General features: G+C 46.3%; 1 protein-coding gene across 1 annotated transcript in view; it reads left to right on the forward strand.

Moving 5' to 3' along the window:
• The first annotated feature begins 356 nt into the window (after positions 1 to 356).
• LOC120036667 (adhesive plaque matrix protein-like) overlaps positions 357 to 21258 on the forward strand; it is a 29970-nt gene continuing 9068 nt past the window's right edge. The window contains exons 1-3 of the mRNA XM_038983053.1: positions 357 to 448; positions 563 to 754; positions 1240 to 1370. Coding sequence (XP_038838981.1) covers positions 357 to 448; positions 563 to 754; positions 1240 to 1370 — 415 coding nt within the window. The remainder of the gene's footprint in view (positions 449 to 562; positions 755 to 1239; positions 1371 to 21258) is intronic.

Genomic DNA, 21258 nt, shown 5'->3' on the forward strand with positions numbered 1-21258 from the left:
GGTCTTTATTAGTGTCTAGTAGATTCAGAGAGGGCACAGGGCCAGATAGGATGGATATTTTATTAGTGTCTTGCAGAGAGTCGATCAGCTTTAAAATCCAGTTTAAACTGTTCAGAGCTGTCCTTCATAATGTCATTAAAACCCACGTGGACTACAATAGAATCAATGTCCACGTCCTGGTGTAGTACATTCAGGAACAGCTTAGTAATGTCATTAAAACCAACGTGGACTACAATAGAATCAATGTCCATGTCCTGACGTAGTCCATTCGGGAGCAGCTTAGTAATGTCATTTATAATAATAATAATAATAATAATGCCCAGGATAGGACACCAGGAATGGACACATTTCTTACCATGGAGCTGCCCAAAATCACGGCTGGCGAGAAGGCCGAGGAAATCCGCCCACTCCCACGCTTCACAGGATTCGGAGAACCCTTTATGGATGGGCGACAGGCAGGATATCTTGAGCCTGTTGCCTCTGGCGCAGGCCTCCGACAGATGGATAAGCCCCATTTGATCCATAACAGGGAAGGTTGCTGACGTTGATTTCGAAATTGTAGGAGTAGACACAGCGGCCGCAGACACAGGTACGCCGAGCAACACAGCGGCCGCAGACACAGGTACGCCGAGCAACACAGCGGCCGCAGACACAGGTACGCCGAGCAACACAGCGGCCGCAGACACAGGTACGCCGAGCAACACAGCGGCCGCAGACACAGGTACGCCGAGCAACACAGCGGCCGCAGACACAGGTACGCCGAGCAACAAAGGTGCACGAACATCAGGCTCCAGGATGGCGAAACTATTCAAATCAAATCAAATTTATTTATATAGCCCTTCTTACATCAGCTGATATCTCAAAGTGCTGTACAGAAACCCAGCCTAAAACCCCAAACAGCAAGCAATGCAGGTGTAGAAGCACGGTGGCTAGGAAAAACTCCCTAGAAAGGCCAAAACCTAGGAAGAAACCTAGAGAGGAACCAGACTATGAGGGGTGGCCAGTCCTCTTCTGGCTGTGCCGGGTGGAGATTATAACAGAACATGGCCAAGATGTTCAAATGTTCATAAATGACCAGCATGGTCAAATAATAATAATCACAGTAGTCACAGTATTCATTGTTTGTATCCACTCTGGGCCTCTCCTTGGGAGTGTAGACTGCTTCGCGGAAAGCCACTGTCTTCGGCTTCCACGGCTCGTGACATGCAATCATTTTTGATTGCCATGCTCCTCTTGCAGTGCTCCTCCGACTCCACTATCAGATGAGGGAGCTGCAGGCAACACCGGCCAGTCGGATAATGACAAACGACAAGGCGAAGATGCATCCAACAAGCACAAATGCCATTGTGCCAGCCACTGGCGTAGAAAAGGTAAACATTCCACACTGCGTTTTCCCCAGTTTCTTATGTAGGCTGGTGAACTGTGTGATCAAGGAAACCACCTCAAGCCTATCATTTTCAGCAAGGAAACAATTGCCACATTGGAACTCTGAGTGATGCGGTTTGTCCCGAAACAAAGTGTAGTAGATACAGCGCTGGAGCCGTTCATTATTTTCTCCAGACAAAGAGGGCTCCAATGCAAAACTCATCTGGGATTAACTTCGATAACTTGATATCTAGCAGCTTAGCGTCCCCACCCCAAGCAGATACCTCGACGGCCATGAAAGAACTTCACTGGACTCTATGTAAACTGGAAACCATATATCCTGAGGCTGAGTTTATTGTAGCTAGGGATTTGAACAAAGCTAATCTTAGAACAAGGCTTCCTAGTAGCATTCTGAACTACATACAAAGCCCTCCCCCACCCTACCTTCAGCAAATCTGACCATGACTCCATGTTGTTGCTCCCAGCCTATAGACAGAAACTAAAACAGGAAACACCCGTGCTCAGGTCTGTTCAACGCTGGTCTGACCAATCGGATTCCACACTTCAAGATTGCTTCGATCACATGGACTGGGATATGTTCCGGATAGCCTCAGACAACAACATTGACGTATACGCTGACTCAGTGAGTGAGTTTATTAGCAAGTGCATCGGAGATGTCGTTCCCTCTGTGACCATTAAAACCTTAAAACCCTAACCAGAAACCGTAGATTGATGGCAGCATCCGCGCAAAACTGAAAGCGTGAACCACCGCTTTTAATCATGGCAAGTGTAACGAACGTCGTCGGGAGAAGGAGAAGAGGACCAAGGTGTAGCGTGGTAAGTGTTCATTTTAATGTTATAAAATAAACTGAACACTGAAATCACAAAAACAACAAAGAGAGAGAACGAAACGAAACAGTTCTGTAAGCTATACACACAAAACAGAAAACAACTACCCCCCAACACAGGTGGGAACAGGCTACCTAAGTATGGTTCTCAATCAGAGACAACGATAGACAGCTGCCTCTGATTGAGAACCATACCAGGCCAAACACATAAAAATACAAAACAAGGACAACATAGAACACCAGACATAGAATGCCCACCCAAACTCACGCCCTGACCAACCAAAATAAAGACATAAAAAGGATCTCTAAGGTCAGGGCGTGACAGCAAGGCAACTGGAAACATGACCGAATACAAATAGTGTAGCTATTCCCTTCGCAAGGCAATCAAACAAGCAAAGCGTCAGTATAGAGACAAAGTAGAGTCGCATTTCAAGGGCTCAAACACAAGATGTACAGTATGTGGCAGGTCTGCAGTCAATCACGGATTACAAAAAGAAAACCAGCCTCTTCACGGACATTGGCGTCTTGCTCCCAGACAAATTAAACAACTTCTTTGCTCGCTTTGAGGGCAATACAGTGCCACTGACACGGCCCACTACCAAAGCCTGTGGGCTCTCCTTCACCGTGGCCAACGTGAGTAAAACATTTAAACGTGTTAACCCTCGCAAGGCTGCTGGCCCAGACGGCATCCCTAGCCGCTTCCTCAGAGCATGGGCAGACCAGCTGGCTGGTGTGTTTCCGGGCATATTCAATCAATCCCTATCCCAGTATGCTGTTCCCACGTGCTTCAAGATGGCCACCATTGTTCCTGTTCCCAAGAAAGCTAAGGTAACTAAACAAAATGACTCTCACCCCATAGCACTCACTTCTGTCATCATGAAGTGCTTTGAGAGACTAGTCAAGGATCACATCACCTCCACCCTACCTGATTCCCTAGACGCACTCCAATTTGCTTACCACCCCAATAGGTCCACAGACAATGCAATCGCCATCACACTGCACACTGCCCTATCCCATCTGGACAAGAGGAATACCTATGTAAGAATGCTGTTCATTGACTACAGCTCAGCATTTAACACCATAGTACCCTCCCAACTCGTCATTAAGCTTGTGGCCCTGGGTCTCGACCCCGCCCTGTGCAACTGGGTCCTGGACTTTCTGACGGGCCGCCCCCCAGGTGGTGAGGGTAGGACACAACATCTCCACCCCGCTGATCCTCAACACTGGGGCCCCACAAGGGTGCATTCTCAGCCCTCTCCTGTACTCCCTGTTCACCCACGACTGCGTGGCCATGCACGCCTCCAACTCAATCATCAAGTTTGCAGATGACACTACAGTGGTAGGCAACAACGACGATACGTTGGGAGGGAGGAGCTGAGGGCACCTGGAGTGTGGTGTCAGGAAAATAACCTCACACTCAACGTCAACAAAACAAAGGAAATGATCGTGGACATCAGGAAACAGCAGAGGGAGCAGCCCCCTATCCACATCGACAGGACAGTAGTGGAGAAGGTGGGAAGTTCCTCGGCGTACACATCACGGACAAACTGACAGCGTGGTGAAGAAGGCGCAACAGCACCTCTTCAACCTCAGGAGGCTGAAGAAATTTGGCTTATCTAAAACACTCACAAACTTTTACAGATGCACATTCGAGAGCATCCTGTCCAGGTGGTATCACCACCTGGTATGGAACTTGCACCGCCCTCAACCGCAAGGCTCTCCAGAGGGTAGTGCGGTCTGCACAAACTACCTGCCCTCCAGGACACCTACAGCACCTGATGTCACAGGAAGGCCATAAAGATCATCAAGGACAACAACCACCCGAGCCACTGCCTGTTCACCCCGCTATCATCCAGAAGGCCAGGTCAGTACAGGTGCATCAAAGCAGGGACCGAGAGACTGAAAAACAGCTTCTATCTCAAGGCCATCAGACTGTTAAACAGCCACCACTAACATTTAGTGGCCGCTGCCAACATACTGACTCAACTCCAGCCACTTTAATAATGGGAATTGATGGAAATGTATGTAAAAATGTATCACTAGCCACTTTAAACAATGCCACTTAATATAATGTTTACATACCCTACATTACTCATCTCATATGTATATGTATATACTGTACTCTATATCATCTACTGCATCTTGCCATCTTTATGTAATACATGTATCACTAGCCACTTTAAACTATGCCACTTTATATTTATATACCCTACATTACTCATCTCATATGTATATACTGTACTCTATACCATCTACTGCATCTTGCCTATGCCGTTCTGTATTATCAGTCATTCATATATCTTTATGTACATATTCTTTATCCCTTTACACTTGTGTGTATAAGGTAGTAGTTGTGGAATTGTTAGGTTAGATTACTTGTTAGATATTACTGCATTGTCGGAACTAGAAGCACAAGCATTTCGCTACACTCACATTAACATCTGCTAACCATGTGTATGTGACAAATAAAATTTGATTTGATTTGATTTGAACAATGGCGGCAGATAATTTTAGGAAGAGAGGGTCCAGATTGTCTAGCCCAGCTGATTTGTAGGGATCCAGATTTTGCAACTCTTTCAGAACATCAGCTATCTGGATTTGGGTGAAGGAGAAGCAGGGGGGTGGGGGGGGGGGGCTTGGGCCATTTGCTGCGGGGGGTGCAGAGCTGTTGGTCGGGGTTGTGGTAGCCTGGTGGAAAGCATGGCCAGCCATGGAGAGGTGCTTATTGAAATTCTCTATTATCGTGGATTTTTCTTTTCAGTGGTGACAGTGTTTCCTAGTCTCAGTGCAGTGGGCAGATGGGAGGAGGTAATATGGATGAGCTCGTTAAGAAGCTAAGACCTAAAGGTGGCTTTTTCTATAGAACAGATTGCGCCTAGTAGGAAGCAGATTATTCAGTCAACCTTTTATCTGTTGTTGATTATGATGATGTTATTTATCAAAGTGCAGCTGCTGCTAGTCTTAAACCTTTGGATGCCATCTCCCATAATGCCCTTCGTTTTGTTACAGGGGACAGTTTTAATACTCATCACTGGATCAGAAGGTTGTCCCGTAGATCTCAACATTATTCCCTTTTTGTTTACAAAAACTACTTCATAACCTTCTGTCTTATCTAACTTTGCTATTTAAGTATAGACACCTGAGTTGTCTAACCCGTTCATAGGATTGGTTAACTCTTGAGGGTCCTAGGGTCTCCACCGAGGTAGGCAAATGTGCTTTTAGTTTTAATGCACCGTATTGCTGGAACAAAATTCAAAATACATTTCATCTTGAAGATGTGGTGCCATTCAGGCAATTCAAAGTATTGATTGGTGATTATTGGAGTGGCCATCACAAAGCCCTGACCTCAATCCTATAGAAAATTTGTGAGCAGAACTGAAAAAGAGTGTGCGAGCAAAGAGGCCTACAAACCTGACTCGGTTACACAAGCTCTGTCAGGAGGACTGGGCCAAAATGCATCCAACCTATTGTGGAAAGCTTGTGAAAGGCTACCCGAAACGTTTGACCCAAGTTAAACATTTTAAAGGCAATGCTACCAAGCACTAATTGAGTGTATGTAAACTTCTGACCCACTGGGAATGTGATGAATGAAATAAAAGCTTAAATAAATCATTCTCTCTACTATTATTCTGACATTTAACATTCTTAAAATAAAGTGGTGATCCTAACTGACCTAAGACAGGGAATTTTTACTAAGATTAAAATGTCAGGAATTGTGAAAAACTGAGTTTAAATGTATTTTGCTAAGGTGTATGTAAACTTCCGACTTCAACTGTATACAGTCGTGGCCAAAGGTTTTGAGAATGACACAAATGTTAATTTTCACAAAGTCTGCTGCCTCAGTTTGTATGATGGCAATTTGCATATACTCCAGAATGTTATGAAGAGTGATCAGATGAATTGCAATTAATTGCAAAGTCCCTCTTTGCCATGCAAATGAACTGTATCCCCCCAAAAACATTTCCACTGCATTTCAGCCCTGTCACAAAAGGACCAGCTGACATCATGTCAGTGATTCTCTCGTTAACACAGGTGTGAGTGTTGCCGAGGACAAGGCTGGAGATCACTCTGTCATGCTGATTGAGTTCGAATAACAGACTGGAAGCTTCAAAAGGAGGGTGGTGCTTGGAATCATTGTTCTTCCTCTGTCAACCATGGTTACCTGCAAGGAAACACGTGCCGTCATCATTTCTTTGCACAAAAAGGGCTTCACAGGCAAGGATATTGCTGCCAGTAAGATTACACCTAAATCAACCATTTATCGGATCATCAAGAACTTCAAGGAGAGCAGTTCAATTGTTGTGAAGAAGGCTTCAGGGTGCCCAAGAAAGTACAGCAAGCTCCAGGACCGTCTCCTAAAGTTGATTCAGCTGCAGGATCAGGGCACTACCAGTACAGAGCTTGCTCAGGAATGGCAGCAGGCAGGTGTGAGTTCATCTGCACGCACAGTGGGGCGAAGACTTTTGGAGGATGACCTTGTGTCAAGAAGGGCAGCAAAGAAGCCACTTCTCTCCAGGAAAAACATCAGGGACAGACTGATATTCTGCAAAAGGTACAGGGATTGGACTGCTGAGGACTGGGGTAAAGTCATTTTATCTGATGAATCCCCTTTCCGATTGTTTGGGGCATCCGGAAAAAAGCTTCTCCGGAGAAGACAAGGTGAGCGCTACCATCAGTCCTGTGTCATGCCAAAAATAAAGCATCCTGAGACCATTCATGTGTGGGGTTGCTTCTCAGCCAAGGGAGTGGGCTCACTCACAAATTTCCCTAAGAACACAGCCATGAATAAAGAATGGTACCAACACATCCTCCGAAAATCAACTTTTCCCAACCATCCAGGAACAGTTTGGTGACGAACAATGCCTTTTCCAGCATGATGGAGCACCTTGCCATAAAGCAAAGTGATAACTAAGTGGCTCGGGGAACAAAACATCTATATTTTGGGTCCATGGCCAGTTAACTCCCCAGACCCTAATCCCATTGAGAACTTGTGGTCAATCCTCAAGAGGCGGGTGGACAAACAAAACCCCACAAATTCTGACAAACTCCAAGCATTGTTTATACAACAATGGGCTGCCATTAGTCAGGATGTGGCCCAGAAGTGAATTGACAGCATGCCAGGGCGGATTGAAGAGGTCTTGAAAAAGAAGGGTCAACACTACAAATATTGACTCTTTGCATCAACTTCATGTAATTGTCAATAAAAGCCTTTGACACTTATGAAATGCTTGTAATTATAATTCAGTATTCCATAGTAACATCTGACGAAAATATCTAAAGACACTGAAGCAGCAAACTTTATGAAAATAAATTTTTGTGTCATTCTCAAAACTTTTGGCCACGACTGTACAGTACCAGTCAAAACTTTGGACACACCTACTCATTCAAGGGTTTTTTCTTTATTTTTACAATTTTCTACATGGTAGACTAATAGTGAAGACATAAAAACTATGAAATAACCAATGAATCATGTAGTAACCAAAATATATTTTATATTTGAGATTCTTCAATGTAGCCAACCTTTGTCTTGATGACAGCTTTGCACACTCTTGGCATTCTCTTAATCAGCTTCACCTGGAATGCTTTTCCAACAGTCTTGAAGGAGTTCCCACATATCCTGAGCACTTGTTTGCTGCTTTTCCTTCACTCTGCAGTCCAACTCATCCCAAACCATCTCAATTGGGTTGAGGTGTGGTGATTGTGGAGGCCAGGTCATCTGATGCAGCACTCCATCACTCCTCTGCTTGGTCAAATAGCCCTTACACAGCCTGGAGGTGGTCTTTGGGTCATTGTCCTGTTGAAAAACAAATGATAGTTCCACCAAGCCCAAACCAGATGGGATGGCGTATCGCTGCAGAATGCTGTGGTGGCCATGCTGGTTAAGTGTGCCTTGAATTCTAAATAAATCACAAGTGTTACCAGCAAAGCACCCCACACCATCACACCTCCTCGTCCATGCTTCACGGTGGGAACCACACATGCAGAGATCATCCGTTCACCAACTCTGCGTCTCACAAAGACACAGCAGTTAGGACCAAAAAACTCAAATTTGGACTCATCAGACCAAAGGACAGACTTCCACCGGTCTAATATTCAATATCCATCGTGTTTCTTGGCCCAAGCAAGTCTCTTCTACATATTGGTGTCCTTTAGTAGTTGTTTCTTTGCAGCAATTCGACCATGAAGACCTGATTCACGCAGTCTCCTCTGAACAGCTGATGTTGAGATGTGTCTGTTACTTGAAATCTGTGAAGCATTTATTTGGGCTGCAATTTCCAAGGCTGATAACTCTAATGAACTTATCCTCTGCAGCAGAGGTATCTCTGGGTCTTCCTTTCCTGTGGCGGTCATCATGAGAGCCAATTTCATCATAGCGCTTGATGCTTTTAGCGACTGCACTTGAAGAAACGTTCAAAGTTATTGAAAATTTCCGCGTTGACTGACCTTCATGTCTTAAAGTAATGATGGACTGTCTTTGCTTATTTGAGCAGCTCTTGCCATAATATGGACCAAATAGGGCTATCTTCTGTATACCAACCCTACCTTGTCACAGCACAAAAGTTACAGACGCACAAATATCATGGTACAGTATTTGAGTGTCTAACTTTCTCACTCATCATTATTCACGATTCATTCAGGACTATCCGTAATCATGGTAGCATCCACATTAATGTAGAAGTGTTTAGAAACATTATTTTCTTTGTACATTATTTACCATTCATTTCTACTGGGCACAAAATAATCTGAAACACAACCACAACAAACAGCAAATGCATCCAACAGGATTAAATTAAATTAAATGAAAGGAGGACGTATCGTTAACGTGCAGAAAACCCAGGCTTTGACGAGAGCAGAAATCAGGGAAGCAGATAGAGCACAAGTCACAATGCACTCTGCCTTCCAGTCACTAAACGCTGCCATCTAGTGGTGATAGACAGTCAATGCACTCTGCCTTCCAGTTTCTAAAGCCAGTCACTAAACGCTGCCATCTAGTGGTGATAGACAGTCAATGCACTCTGCTCTCCTTGGTATTTTATTAGCATCCCCAGTAGCTGTTGCAAAAGCAGAAGTTACTCTTCCTGGGGAGTAACTTCTTACAGAACACAGAACACAAAACACAGAACACAGAACATAATACAGAATGACATATAACAGAACATCAATAGACAAGAACAGCTCAAGGACAGAACTATGATGACAGTTTACTATCTAAGGTAATGCCAAGTAATTTAGTCTCCTCAACTTAATCAACAGCCACACCATTCATTACCAGATACAGCTGAGGTCTAGAACTTAAGGAATTATTTGTACCAAATGCAATGCTCTTAGTTTTAGAGATGTTCAGGACCAGTTTATTACTGGCCACCCATTCTAAAACAGACTGCAACTCTTTGTTAAGAGTTTCAGTGACTTCATTAGCTGTGGTTGCTGATGCGTATATGGTTGAATCATCAGCATACATGGACACACCTGCTTTGTTCAATGCCAGTGGCAGGTCATTGGTAAAAATAGAAAAGAGTAGAGGGCCTAGAGCGCTGCCCTGCGGTACACCACACAGGGCAGAAAGAAAACCCTTTGAGTTCTATTAGATAGATATCTCTGAATTCACGATATGGCAGAGGTTAAAAAGCCATAACACATACATAACAGGTTATGGTCAATAATATCAAAGGCTGCAATGAAATCTAACAGTACAGCTCCCACAATCTTCTTATTATCAATTTATTTCAACCAATCATCAGTCATTTGTGTCGGTGCAGTACATATTGACTGACCTTCTCTATAAGCATGCTGAAAGTCTGTTGTTAATTTGTTTACAGAGAAATAGTATTGAATTTGGTCAAACACAAGTTTTTCTAACAGTTTGCTAAGAGCTGGCAGCAAGCTTATAGGTCTGCTGTTAGAACCAATAAAGCCAATTTCTTTGGCTTCCCTCCAGGCCTGAGGACAAAGACATCCCTCTAGGCTCATATTAGAGATAGGACAGATAGTTGTGGCTATAGAGTCAGCTACCATCCTCAGTAGCTTTCTATCTAAGTTGTCAATGCCAGGAGGTTTGTCATTACTGATCGATAACAATAGTTTTTTTCACCTCTCCCACACTAACTTTACAAAATTCAAACTTGCAATGCTTTTCTTTCATTATTAGTTTTTTATGCATGAGTACGATGGCTCACTGCTTGTTGTTGGCATTTTCTGCCTAAGTTTGCCCACTTTGCCAATGAAATAATCATTCAAATAATTGGCAACATCAAATGGTTTTGTGATGAATAAGACCATCTGATTCGATGAAAGAATGAGTTGAATGTCTTTCTGCAAATAATTTCATTTACAGTACTCCAAAGTACTTTTTTTTCCATCATTCTTCATATCATTGATTTTGGCTTTCATAATACAGTTTCTTCTTCTTTTTGTTGAGTTTAGTCAAAATTTCTCAATTTTGCAGTTAAGTCAGCCAGGGCCTCCCGAGTGGCACAGTGGTCTAAGGCACTACAGATCCTGGTTCAAGTCCAGGCTCTGTCGCAGCCGGCTGCGACCGGAGACCCATGGGGCTGCGCACAATTGGCCCAGCATCGTCCGGGTAAAGAGATGGTTTGGCCGGCAGGGATGTTCTTGTCCCATCGCGCACTAGCGACTCCTGTGGTGGGCCAGACACAAAGGTGTAGCTGGCTTCCGGGATAAGCGGGCATTGTGTCAAGAAGCAATGCGGCTTGGCTGGGTTGTGTTTTGGAGGATGCACGGCTCTCGACCTCTGCCTCTTCTCATTAATGCTCCTCATTAATCACATCAGAACAACTATTTTTTTTACATCATCCACATAAGAGTCACAGCAAAATCTTTTGTATGATCTCTTATACACTATTTTAGGGCCAGCTGTTGGAACTTTGGCTTTCCTGGATATAGCCACTATATTGTGATCACTGCATCCAATGGGTACAGACACAGCTTTAGAACACAGTTCTACAGTATTAGTAACAATTTGATCAATACATGTGGATGATCTAGTTCCTGTCGTGTTTGTAAACACCCTGGTAGGTTGATTATTAACCTGAACCAGATTACAGGCACCGGATACAGTAAGAAGCTTCCTCTTGAGAGGACAATTTGATAAAAACCAGTCAATATTCAGGTCCCCAAGAAAGTAGACCTCTCTGTTTACATCACATACACTGTCAAGCATTTCACACATATTATTTAGATACTGGCTTCTCTAAGCATTACAGGGATATGGCTCTGAATATATACAGCAACACCTCCCCCATAAGCATTACAGGGATATGGCTCTGAATATATACAGCAACACCTCCCCCATAAACATTACAGGGATATGGCTCTGAATATATACAGTAACACCTCCCCCATAAGCATTACAGGGATATGGCTCTGAATATATACAGTAACACCTCCCCCATAAGCATTACAGGGATATGGCTCTGAATATATACAGTAACACCTCCCCCATAAACATTACAGGGATATGGCTCTGAATATATACAGCAACACCTCCCCCATAAGCATTACAGGGATATGGCTCTGAATATATACAGCAACACCTCCCCCATAAGCATTACAGGGATATGGCTCTGAATATATACAGTAACACCTCCCCCATAAGCATTACAGGGATATGGCTCTGAATATATACAGTAACACCTCCCCCATAAACATTACAGGGATATGGCTCTGAATATATACAGCAACACCTCCCCCATAAGCATTACAGGGATATGGCTCTGAATATATACAGTAACACCTCCCCCATAAGCATTACAGGGATATGGCTCTGAATATATACAGCAACACCTCCCCCATAAGCATTACAGGGATATGGCTCTGAATATATACAGTAACACCTCCCCCATAAGCATTACAGGGATATGGCTCTGAATATATACAGCAACACCTCCCCCATAAGCATTACAGGGATATGACTCTGAATATATACAGCAACACCTATCCCATAAGCATTACAGGGATATGGCTCTGAATATATACAGCAACACCTCCCCCATAAGCATTACAGGGATATGGCTCTGAATATATACAGTAACACCTCCCCCATAAGCATTACAGGGATATGGCTCTGAATATATACAGCAACACCTCCCCCATAAGCATTACAGGGATATAGCTCTGAATATATACAGCAACACCTCCCCCATAAGCATTACAGGGATATGGCTCTGAATATATACAGCAACACCTCCCTCATAAGCATTACAGGGATATGGCTCTGAATATATACAGTAACACCTCCCCCATAAGCATTACAGGGATACGGCTCTGAATATATACAGCAACACCTCCCCCATAAGCATTACAGGGATATGGCTCTGAATATATACAGCAACACCTCCCCCATAAGCATTACAGGGATACGGCTCTGAATATATACAGCAACACCTCCCTCATAAGCATTACAGGGATATGGCTCTGAATATATACAGTAACACCTCCCCCATAAGCATTACAGGGATACGGCTCTGAATATATACAGCAACACCTCCCCCATAAGCATTACAGGGATATGGCTCTGAATATATACAGCAACACCTCCCCCATAAGCATTACAGGGATATGGCTCTGAATATATACAGCAACACCTCCCCCATAAGCATTACAGGGATATGGCTCTGAATATATACAGCAACACCTCCCCCATAAGCATTACAGGGATATGACTCTGAATATATACAGCAACACCTCCCCCATAAGCATTACAGGGATATGGCTCTGAATATATACAGTAACACCTCCCCCATAAACATTACAGGGATATGGCTCTGAATATATACAGCAACACCTTCCCTCATAAGCATTACAGGGATATGGCTCTGAATATATACAGTAACACCTCCCCCATAAGCATTACAGGGATATGGCTCTGAATATATACAGCAACACCTCCCCCATAAGCATTACAGGGATATGGCTCTGAATATATACAGTAACACCTCCCCCATAAGCATTACAGGGATATGGCTCTGAATATATACAGTAACACCTCCCCCATAAGCATTACAGGGATATGGCTCTGAATATATACAGCAACACCTCCCCCATAAGCATTACAGGGATATGACTCTGAATATATACAGTAACACCTCCCCCATAAGCATTACAGGGATATGGCTCTGAATATATACAGTAACACCTCCCCCATAAGCATTACAGGGATATGGCTCTGAATATATACAGTAACACCTCCCCCATAAGCATTACAGGGATATGGCTCTGAATATATACAGTAACACCTCCCCCATAAGCATTACAGGGATATGGCTCTGAATATATACAGTAACACCTCCCCCATAAGCATTACAGGGATATGGCTCTGAATATATACAGCAACACCTCCCCCATAAGCATTACAGGGATATGGCTCTGAATATATACAGTAACACCTCCCCCATAAGCATTACAGGGATATGGCTCTGAATATATACAGCAACACCTCCCCCATAAGCATTACAGGGATATGGCTCTGAATATATACAGCAACACCTCCCCCATAAGCATTACAGGGATATGGCTCTGAATATATACAGCAACACCTCCCCCATAAGCATTACAGGGATATGGCTCTGAATATATACAGTAACACCTCCCCCATAAGCATTACAGGGATATGGCTCTGAATATATACAGCAACACCTCCCCCATAAGCATTACAGGGATATGGCTCTGAATATATACAGCAACACCTCCCCCATAAGCATTACAGGGATATGGCTCTGAATATATACAGTAACACCTCCCCCATAAGCATTACAGGGATATGGCTCTGAATATATACAGTAACACCTCCCCCATAAGCATTACAGGGATATGGCTCTGAATATATACAGCAACACCTCCCCCATAAGCATTACAGGGATATGGCTCTGAATATATACAGTAACACCTCCCCCATAAGCATTACAGGGATATGGCTCTGAATATATACAGCAACACCTCCCCCATAAACATTACAGGGATATGGCTCTGAATATATACAGCAACACCTCCCCCATAAGCATTACAGGGATATGGCTCTGAATATATACAGCAACACCTCCCCCATAAGCATTACAGGGATATGGCTCTGAATATATACAGCAACACCTCCCCCATAAGCATTACAGGGATATGGCTCTGAATATATACAGCAACACCTCCCTCATAAGCATTACAGGGATATGGCTCTGAATATATACAGCAACACCTCCCCCATAAGCATTACAGGGACATGGCTCTGAATATATACAGCAACACCTCCCCCATAAGCATTACAGGGATATGGCTCTGAATATATACAGCAACACCTCCCCCATAAGCATTACAGGGATATGGCTCTGAATATATACAGTAACACCTCCCCCATAAGCATTACAGGGATATGGCTCTGAATATATACAGCAACACCTCCCCCATAAGCATTACAGGGATATGGCTCTGAATATATACAGCAACACCTCCCCCATAAGCATTACAGGGATATGGCCTCTGAATATATACAGCAACACCTCCCCCATAAGCATTACAGGGATATGGCTCTGAATATATACAGCAACACCTCCCCCATAAGCATTACAGGGATATGGCTCTGAATATATACAGCAACACCTCCCTCATAAGCATTACAGGGATATGGCTCTGAATATATACAGTAACACCTCCCCCATAAACATTACAGGGATATGGCTCTGAATATATACAGCAACACCTCCCCCATAAGCATTACAGGGATATGGCTCTGAATATATACAGCAACACCTCCCTCATAAGCATTACAGGGATATGGCTCTGAATATATACAGTAACACCTCCCCCATAAACATTACAGGGATATGGCTCTGAATATATACAGTAACACCTCCCCCATAAGCATTACAGGGATATGGCTCTGAATATATACAGTAACACCTCCCCCATAAGCATTACAGGGATATGGCTCTGAATATATACAGCAACACCTCCCCCATAAGCATTACAGGGATATGGCTCTGAATACATACAGCAACACCTCCCCCATAAGCATTCCTGTCTCTTCTATAGATGTTATATCCTTGTATTGCTACTGCTGTATCATACAATGAATTATCTAAGTGAGTCTCAGAAATGGCTAATATATGAATATTATCCAATTTAATTAACCTTATTTCTAAGGCTCCATATATTAATATGGGTTGTTTCCAGCCCTTTCCTGAGTAGCTTATCAGAGAGAGACATAACACTGAAAAGAGCAGACACAGCAAGATAAAAACATATATACATTCAGCAGTCCATTAATCAGTTGGGGTGTGTGTGTGTGTGTGTGTGTGTGTGTGTGTGTGTGTGTGTGTGTGTGTGTGTGTGTGTGTGTGTGTGTGTGTGTGTGTGTGTGTGTGTGTGTGTGTGTGTTGCGGCGTTGAAGCCATGAACCCATAGACTTGGCTCTCTCATCCCTTCCAGGCTTCTGGGAGGGGGGACAATGAGTCTGTCATAGCGGGTGTAAGCTATGTCCCCACGCGCTCTGGCAGCTTTTATGGCTGGGATCAGTTCTTTCCTCTTCTGGCGCACAGCTTCAGGATAGTCCTCGTTGAGGAAGATATACGTTCCTCTCAAGTTCTTGGCTCTTTCCAGAACAGCTACCTTGTCCTTGAACCTCAGGAAGTTGACCACTATCGGCCTGGGCCTGTCACCTGGGCCGCTGGTGGCTTTTCCAGTCCTGTGGGCGCGCTCCACCTCAATCTTCCTGTGGTCCATCTTCAATTTCTCAGAGATCATTTCCCTCACTTTGTCCTCAGACTCTGTCCAGGTCTCATGTGGAGATTCTCCAATTCCGTCCACAACCATGTTGTTCCACCTTGATTGTCCCTCGAGAGACCACTGTCCTCAACGGTACTCCGGCCTGCTTTGGTCTTTGTCATGGTAGCTACAGTGGTTCGTCCTTTAAAAGTTGCAGCTTACTGCAGCACAGCTTGCGCGGTGCAGCAGAATTCTATGGCAGGTTATTTAAGTGCCAACCACTGGTACCATTAATGCTAGTTAGTGCTAGTTTGACCACCAGAGGGCATCTTTGAGAAGAATTTGATAGCCTTCAATAGTGGCTGTACTAGAGAATTAAAAAAAAAAAATTGTAAGAACATAGTATATGGAACTGATATTAAGAAATTTAGCAAATTTAGAAATTTAAATTTGATTTCTATTTTATGGTGTTTCTATTCCAAGAAAAATGTTTAAAAAAAAAAAACTCTGGGTTTCCGTTAGGATGGAGCCCTCCTGCGGTCTCTAGACAGTTGAAACAGCAGGTCTAGGACAGGTAGCACGTCCGATGAACAGGTCAGGGTTCCATAGCCGCAGGCAGAACAGTTGAAACTGGAGCAGCAGCACGGCCAGGTGGACTGGGGACAGCAAGGAGTCATCATGCCAGGTAGTCCTGAGGCATGGTCCTAGGGCTCAGGTCCTCCGAGAGAGAGAAAGAAAGAGAGAATTAGACAGAGCATACTTAAATTCACACAGGACACCGGATAAGACAGGAGAAGTACTCCAGATATAACACACTGACCCTAGCCCCCCGACACAAACTACTGCAGCATAAATACTGGAGGCTGAGACAGGAGGGGTCAGGAGACACTGTGGCCCCGTCCGACGATACCCCCGGACAGGGCCAAACAGGCAGGATATAACCCCGCTACCCCCGGACAGGGCCAACCAGGCAGGATATAACCCCGCTAACCCCGGACAGGGCCAACCAGGCAGGATATAACCCCGCTACCCCCGGACAGGGCCAACCAGGCAGGATATAACCCCGCTACCCCCGGACAGGGCCAACCAGGCAGGATATAACCCCGCTACCCCCGGACAGGGCCAAACAGGCAGGATATAACCCCGCTACCCCCGGACAGGGCCAAACAGGCAGGATATAACCCCGCTACCCCCGGACAGGGCCAAACAGGCAGGATATAACCCCGCTACCCCCGGACAGGGCCAAACAGGCAGGATATAACCCCGCTACCCCCGGACAGGGCCAACCAGGCAGGATATAACCCCGCTACCCCCGGACAGGGCCAACCAGGCAGGATATAACCCCGCTACCCCCGGACAGGGCCAACCAGGCAGGATATAACCCCGCTACCCCCGGACAGGGCCAAACAGGCAGGATATAACCCCGCTACCCCCGGACAGGGCCAAACAGGCAGGATATAACCCCGCTACCCCCGGACAGGGCCAAACAGGCAGGATATAACCCCGCTACCCCCGGACAGGGCCAAACAGGCAGGATATAACCCCGCTACCCCCGGACAGGGCCAAACAGGCAGGATATAACCCCGCTACCCCCGGACAGGGCCAACCAGGCAGGATATAACCCCGCTACCCCCGGACAGGGCCAACCAGGCAGGATATAACCCCGCTACCCCCGGACAGGGCCAACCAGGCAGGATATAACCCCGCTACCCCCGGACAGGGCCAAACAGGCAGGATATAACCCCGCTACCCCCGGACAGGGCCAAACAGGCAGGATATAACCCCGCTACCCCCGGACAGGGCCAAACAGGCAGGATATAACCCCGCTACCCCCGGACAGGGCCAAACAGGCAGGATATAACCCCGATACCCCCGGACAGGGCCAAACAGGCAGGATATAACCCCGCTACCCCCGGACAGGGCCAAACAGGCAGGATATAACCCCGCTACCCCCGGACAGGGCCAAACAGGCAGGATATAACCCCGCTACCCCCGGACAGGGCCAAACAGGCAGGATATAACCCCGCTACCCCGGACAGGGCCAAACAGGCAGGATATAACCCCGATACCCCCGGACAGGGCCAAACAGGCAGGATATAACCCCGATACCCCCGGACAGGGCCAACCAGGCAGGATATAACCCCGCTACCCCCGGACAGGGCCAACCAGGCAGGATATAACCCCGCTACCCCCGGACAGGGCCAAACAGGCAGGATATAACCCCGCTACCCCCGGACAGGGCCAACCAGGCAGGATATAACCCCGCTACCCCCGGACAGGGCCAAACAGGCAGGATATAACCCCGCTACCCCCGGACAGGGCCAAACAGGCAGGATATAACCCCGCTACCCCCGGACAGGGCCAAACAGGCAGGATATAACCCCGCTACCCCCGGACAGGGCCAAACAGGCAGGATATAACCCCGCTACCCCCGGACAGGGCCAAACAGGCAGGATATAACCCCGCTACCCCCGGACAGGGCCAACCAGGCAGGATATAACCCCGCTACCCCCGGACAGGGCCAACCAGGCAGGATATAACCCCGCTACCCCCGGACAGGGCCAACCAGGCAGGATATAACCCCGCTACCCCTGGACAGGGCCAAACAGGCAGGATATAACCCCGCTACCCCCGGACAGGGCCAACCAGGCAGGATATAACCCCGCTACCCCCGGACAGGGCCAACCAGGCAGGATATAACCCCGCCCACTACCCACACGCCCAGCACCACGACGACCGACGAGCTCAGTTAGTCTTTCAGTCACTCACGTGGGTATAACCAATGAGGAGATGGCACATGGGTATCTGCTTCTATAAACCAATGAGGAGATGGGAGAGGCAGGACTTGCACCGCGTTCAGCGTCACAAATAGAACTGACTTCTTTGGTAGCACTTGGCAACGCAGACGCTTGTTGGCAAGGGCGAGCAGTGTGGGTTTAATGATTGAATAACATGTATGTGTACATTTATTTTGCAACACTTGCACACGCGACGAGTCCGGTTTGGGTAGCATGTAAGTCTGTCTTCTGTGCGCGGCTCTGCGGCCCATCCTGTGCCCCTTGCTCTCGTGCCTTAAACCTTGTGCGCTTTCAGTGAATACAGCTGGAGAACTGCAAGGCAATCCCATTGTGAGCCACACGGGAGCCATGACCAATATATATTATCCTGCTTATAACAGGGGTAATAATATATCTGTGAGAATATCCAAGGGGCTTTTATATCATTTCTAAATTAATAATAATAATAATCTCTCTTTTTTTTTTAAATAACAATATTTTGGAGATGATTTTCGTTTTCAAATAACTTAAAATTAGCGAGAAAAAGGCCATTCTTGAACATGGGGTGAGATAGTTACTAATTTGTAAATAAAGCCAGTTTGTTATTTAGAATGATTTATTTCTGTTTTTAGAGGGAGAGAAACCAAAAACCTACAGTCATCTCAGTCCATGCCGGCACAGGTATTGAACCAGCATCTGTAGCAACACAGCTTGCACTGCTGTCTTCGATAGTTGCGCCACTCAGGCAATGTATAATGTGACAAAAAAATCCTAACAAAATTAAATTTAAAAAAAACCTTAGTGTAACATCAGTTTTAGTAAGTAATACTGAAGTCGTGCACATTTATCAGTTTCTATTTAGGTTTATGTCTCCCATTCATTGTCAGTTAGAGACACAGTAGGACCCAAAAGCATAATCAGTGCTCTAACTCCCCCTTGTGGTGTTCTGGAGCAATGAAGTGGTGACGCAGGGTACCGTACTAAACCACAAATTACCTCTAAGTACCGCAGCGTAATCGCTAAACTTTTAGTGGAGCAAACACTGTAGCAACGTAGGTTACGCTGTTACTCCTCCTCCTCCTCGCCAGACAGGGCAGGTCACAGGGAAGATTGAAAACAACAAATAGCAGGGATCTAGACAACCACAAATTCGGGACAATCTGCGGTCCCAGCCACAATGGCTAAATGCATCATGGGATGCGTTCAAGAAAATCCCGCTAGCTTGATAAGCAGCTAGCTAGCAGCTAGGCTAGCTGTGACGCCAAATAGCTCCTCAGACCCGTCCTTGGTCGGCAGGATCACTGGAAAGAGACAAGCAGTCCCAGCAACTGATGCCATCTGCATCGCAAGATCCAAACTAAGAAGCTAGCTACCAAGAACATTCCAATACACCTTCAAACAACAAACATTTCAAAAAAACAAAGCTAGGGTGGACATGCACATTTCCAGATATTGAGGCTAGCAACAGTAGATGGGTCAGGGTGTACGTGCACATTTCCAGTTATCATCAGCAGTAATACACTCAAGGCATGGCAGAGGACAGGGAGAGCTCTGCAGTGTTAGTTTATGACATTTGAATGTGCATCAAATGGCAACAAGATCATATTGTACAGCAATTTCATCAGGTAACATGAATACAAAGCCGGCGAGAGGTGGTTAGAATAGGATGGGAGGGGCCTCCCGAGTGGCGCAGTGGTCTAGGGCACTGCATCGCAGCGCCAGCTGCGCCACCAGAGTCTCTGGGTTCGCGCCCAGGCTCTGTCGCAGCCGGCCGCTACCCCCGGACAGGGCCAACCAGGCAGGATATAACCCCGCTACCCCCGGACAGGGCCAACCAGGCAGGATATAACCCCGCTACCCCCGGACAGGGCCAAACAGGCAGGATATAACCCCGCTACCCCCGGACAGGGCCAAACAGGCAGGATATAACCCCGCTACCCCCGGACAGGGCCAAACAGGCAGGATATAACCCCGCTACCCCCGGACAGGGCCAAACAGGCAGGATATAACCCCGCTACCCCCGGACAGGGCCAAACAGGCAGGATATAACCCCGCTACCCCCGGACAGGGCCAAACAGGCAGGATATAACCCCGCTACCCCCGGACAGGGCCAAACAGGCAGGATATAACCCCGCTACCCCCGGACAGGGCCAAACAGGCAGGATATAACCCCGATACCCCCGGACAGGGCCAAACAGGCAGGATATAACCCCGATACCCCCGGACAGGGCCAACCAGGCAGGATATAACCCCGCTACCCCCGGACAGGGCCAACCAGGCAGGATATAACCCCGCTACCCCCGGACAGGGCCAAACAGGCAGGATATAACCCCGCTACCCCCGGACAGGGCCAACCAGGCAGGATATAACCCCGCTACCCCCGGACAGGGCCAAACAGGCAGGATATAACCCCGCTACCCCCGGACAGGGCCAAACAGGCAGGATATAACCCCGCTACCCCCGGACAGGGCCAAACAGGCAGGATATAACCCCGCTACCCCCGGACAGGGCCAAACAGGCAGGATATAACCCCGCTACCCCCGGACAGGGCCAAACAG

The sequence above is a fragment of the Salvelinus namaycush genome, unplaced genomic scaffold (assembly GCF_016432855.1).
Source record: "Salvelinus namaycush isolate Seneca unplaced genomic scaffold, SaNama_1.0 Scaffold1419, whole genome shotgun sequence".
NCBI classification, from domain to species: domain Eukaryota; kingdom Metazoa; phylum Chordata; class Actinopteri; order Salmoniformes; family Salmonidae; genus Salvelinus; species Salvelinus namaycush.